General features: G+C 38.8%; 1 protein-coding gene across 1 annotated transcript; it reads left to right on the forward strand.

Moving 5' to 3' along the window:
- The first annotated feature begins 309 nt into the window (after window positions 1–309).
- On the forward strand, window positions 310–1,254 carry LOC126018239 (olfactory receptor 52K1-like). The gene has a single exon (XM_049780383.1). The coding sequence runs from the start codon at window positions 310–312 to the stop codon at window positions 1,252–1,254; it is 945 nt and encodes a 314-aa protein (XP_049636340.1).
- The last annotated feature ends 1,615 nt before the right edge of the window (window positions 1,255–2,869 follow it).

Genomic DNA, 2,869 nt, shown 5'->3' on the forward strand with positions numbered 1-2,869 from the left:
TTATTCAATGCTGTCATTTTTTAATTACTTTCTCTCCATGCCTTTACGAAAATGGTTTGTGATATTGATTCAATTGATATTTAATATTATATGCTCAGTAAAACAAAAGTTCACTGTGAAAAGGAATTAAATTATGATTCCATAGTCTTTAAAGTACTCCTAACTGATTTTGTTAAATGATTAATAATGGAAACAAGACTTGATTCTCGATGGTGAAATATTAGAGCTTCATATTTCTAACTCTATACTCTGGCACTTTTTCTAGAGGGTGAATAAGACCAAGAAAAAACAAGGAAAATTTACAGAAGTATGTTAGCCTCTAATACCACCTCAATGCATCCAGCAGTCTTCTTGTTGATGGGGATCCCAGGCCTGGAACACCTTCATATCTGGATATCCATTCCTTTCTGTTTTGCCTATTGTCTGGCTCTCCTGGGAAATTGTACCCTTGTATTTATCATCATGATGGATGCAGCCCTCCATGAGCCCATGTACCTATTCTTGGCCATGTTGTCCACGATTGATCTGGTCCTGTCCTCGTCAACACTGCCCAAAATGCTTGCCATTTTCTGGTTCAGGTATCGGGAGATCCATTTCTATGCCTGCCTCGTCCAGATGTTCTTTCTCCACTCTTTCTCTATCATGGAGTCAGCAGTGCTGCTGGCCATGGCCTTTGATCGCTATGTGGCCATCTGCAAGCCCCTACATTATACTACAATCTTGACCAGGCCCCTCATCACCAAGATTGGCATGGCTGCTGTGACGCGGGCTGTGGCACTCATGACTCCACTCCCCTTTTTGCTCAGACGTTTCAACTACTGCAGAGGTCCAGTGATTGCCCATTGCTACTGTGAGCACATGGCAGTGGTGAGGCTGGCTTGTGGAGACACTCGTTTCAACTTTATCTATGGCATTGCTGTAGTAATGATTATTGGAGTGTTAGATCTGTTCTTTGTCGTTTTATCATATGTTTTCATCCTTCGGGCTGTTCTGCAGCTTGCTTCACAGGAGGCCCGCTATAAGGCTTTTGGGACCTGTGTGTCTCACATAGGTGCCATATTAGCCTTTTACACACCTGCAGTAATCTCTTCAGTCCTGCACAGAGTAGCTCGTGGAGCTGCTCCCCATGTTCACATTCTCTTTGCCAATTTCTATTTGCTCTTCCCACCCATGGTTAATCCAATCATCTATGGTGTCAAGACTAAGCAGATTCGTGAGCGAGTTTTAGAACTCTTTTTGAGAAAGGATGTATAAAGGGAAAGTGAAGAATGGTAGACAACAAACTGTCAAGTTTGGAAGCTGGAGTGGATGGTTATGAAAGGAGTGGTGTAGAGAATTTTTTAAATTTAACTCATAAAGACTAAAAATATGAACATACAACTAGAGGATGTCTTGAAATCAAGAGTTATAATAACCTCTGAACTCAAGCTCTTCTCTTTGTCAAGACCATGATTGTGTGTGTGTGTGTGTGTGTTTTGTTTTTGGCCACACCCGGTGATGCTCAGGGATTACTATTGGTCATGCACTAAGAAATCGTTCTTGGCTTGGCAGACCATGTGGGTTGCCAGGGGTGTGGGGTGGGGATTGAACTATGGTGTCCTAGGCTAGTGCAGGCAAAGCATTTGCACCCTGTTCTGGCTCCTATGATTGTGTTTTTAGATAATATTACAAGAAGAAAAGTTTGGGAAGACTTTGATGCAAAAGTGTTTTTAGAAAGGATTCTCTGAGAAAACAGATTCTCAATGTTCTCTCAAATACCTTTGCTGACTTTATTTGAGGATGGATATTATTATTGAAGGAATGAATAGATAATAAAATGCCTATTAAATCAGATGTAAAAAATTTTAAGTTGGAGTATCACATGACCTTATAGGGATATAGGCTCTGAGTAATTGAGTCTAGATTATATCAACAAATGATTTGGTAAAGTATCAGCCTACCGATATGCGTAAGAAATTAAAGGTATATTCATAAGGGAATATAGTGTATGACTGAGTGATTCTTTCCTAAAAATAATCAGGTGATCCAAAGTATCATTTTAGCAGAATAACAAGAGTTTCATCAATTGGTCTTTCTTGAATAAATCTTGTCAATTGTAGGTCTCCTGTACAATTAACAAGGCAGAGGAGAACAAAATGTTTGATAATTTTTAGGTAGTCATTTCTAGCTGTGCCAGGGGTGGAATAAAGTGGTGCTGGATATAGAATATAGGATTCCCACATGCAAAGCCTGAACTCCATCCCTGAACCTAAATTTTTAAAAAGATTTTATGCAAAAAGAATTGCTGGAAGGCCTAGTGATGGGTTAAGATGAAGGAAGGCCAATGGGGCTTCTGGGATTCTACATAATTGATCAGTCGATCTATGAAAATGCTGGCACATTTTTCTCAACAAAATGAAGAAAGACGCTAGATGGTTCAGTGATAAGTAGCACAGCAATGGCCACTATGGTTTTGCTTAGATTTTAGGAAAGGCTGCTTTTATTCAGGACTGAGATATTATAACCCTATTCCAGGATAAATAGTTATGGTAACACCAACTCCTTAATGTTAGATGGCAACCTATTAGTGAACATAAGAACAAAGTACTGAAATCAAAGAGGATCATTACCCAAACTTAATTGAAAGTATAATTTATAATGTAATTTTACATCTATGCTAGGTTTTGGTTTTATGACCCATAAAACATTGTTTTCCTTTCTGATTTCACTATATTTAAATATAAACATCTAATCTGTGTAGTCTACCATTTGGAAATCAAAACAATGAGGAAACAGAAAAAACTTGATCCAAGAGCAGGGTGCCTTATCTCATCACCTAATGTTAAGATGAAATCAGAAGACAGGCCATCCTTTGACCTGAGCAAAAATC

Source organism: Suncus etruscus, chromosome 9 (assembly GCF_024139225.1).
Source record: "Suncus etruscus isolate mSunEtr1 chromosome 9, mSunEtr1.pri.cur, whole genome shotgun sequence".
Classification (NCBI taxonomy): Eukaryota; Metazoa; Chordata; class Mammalia; order Eulipotyphla; family Soricidae; genus Suncus; species Suncus etruscus.

Bases quoted from the DNA above. Each gene is read 5' to 3' on its own strand.
- LOC126018239 (XM_049780383.1), top strand. From the start codon at position 310: ATGTTAGCCTCTAATACCACCTCAATGCATCCAGCAGTCTTCTTGTTG.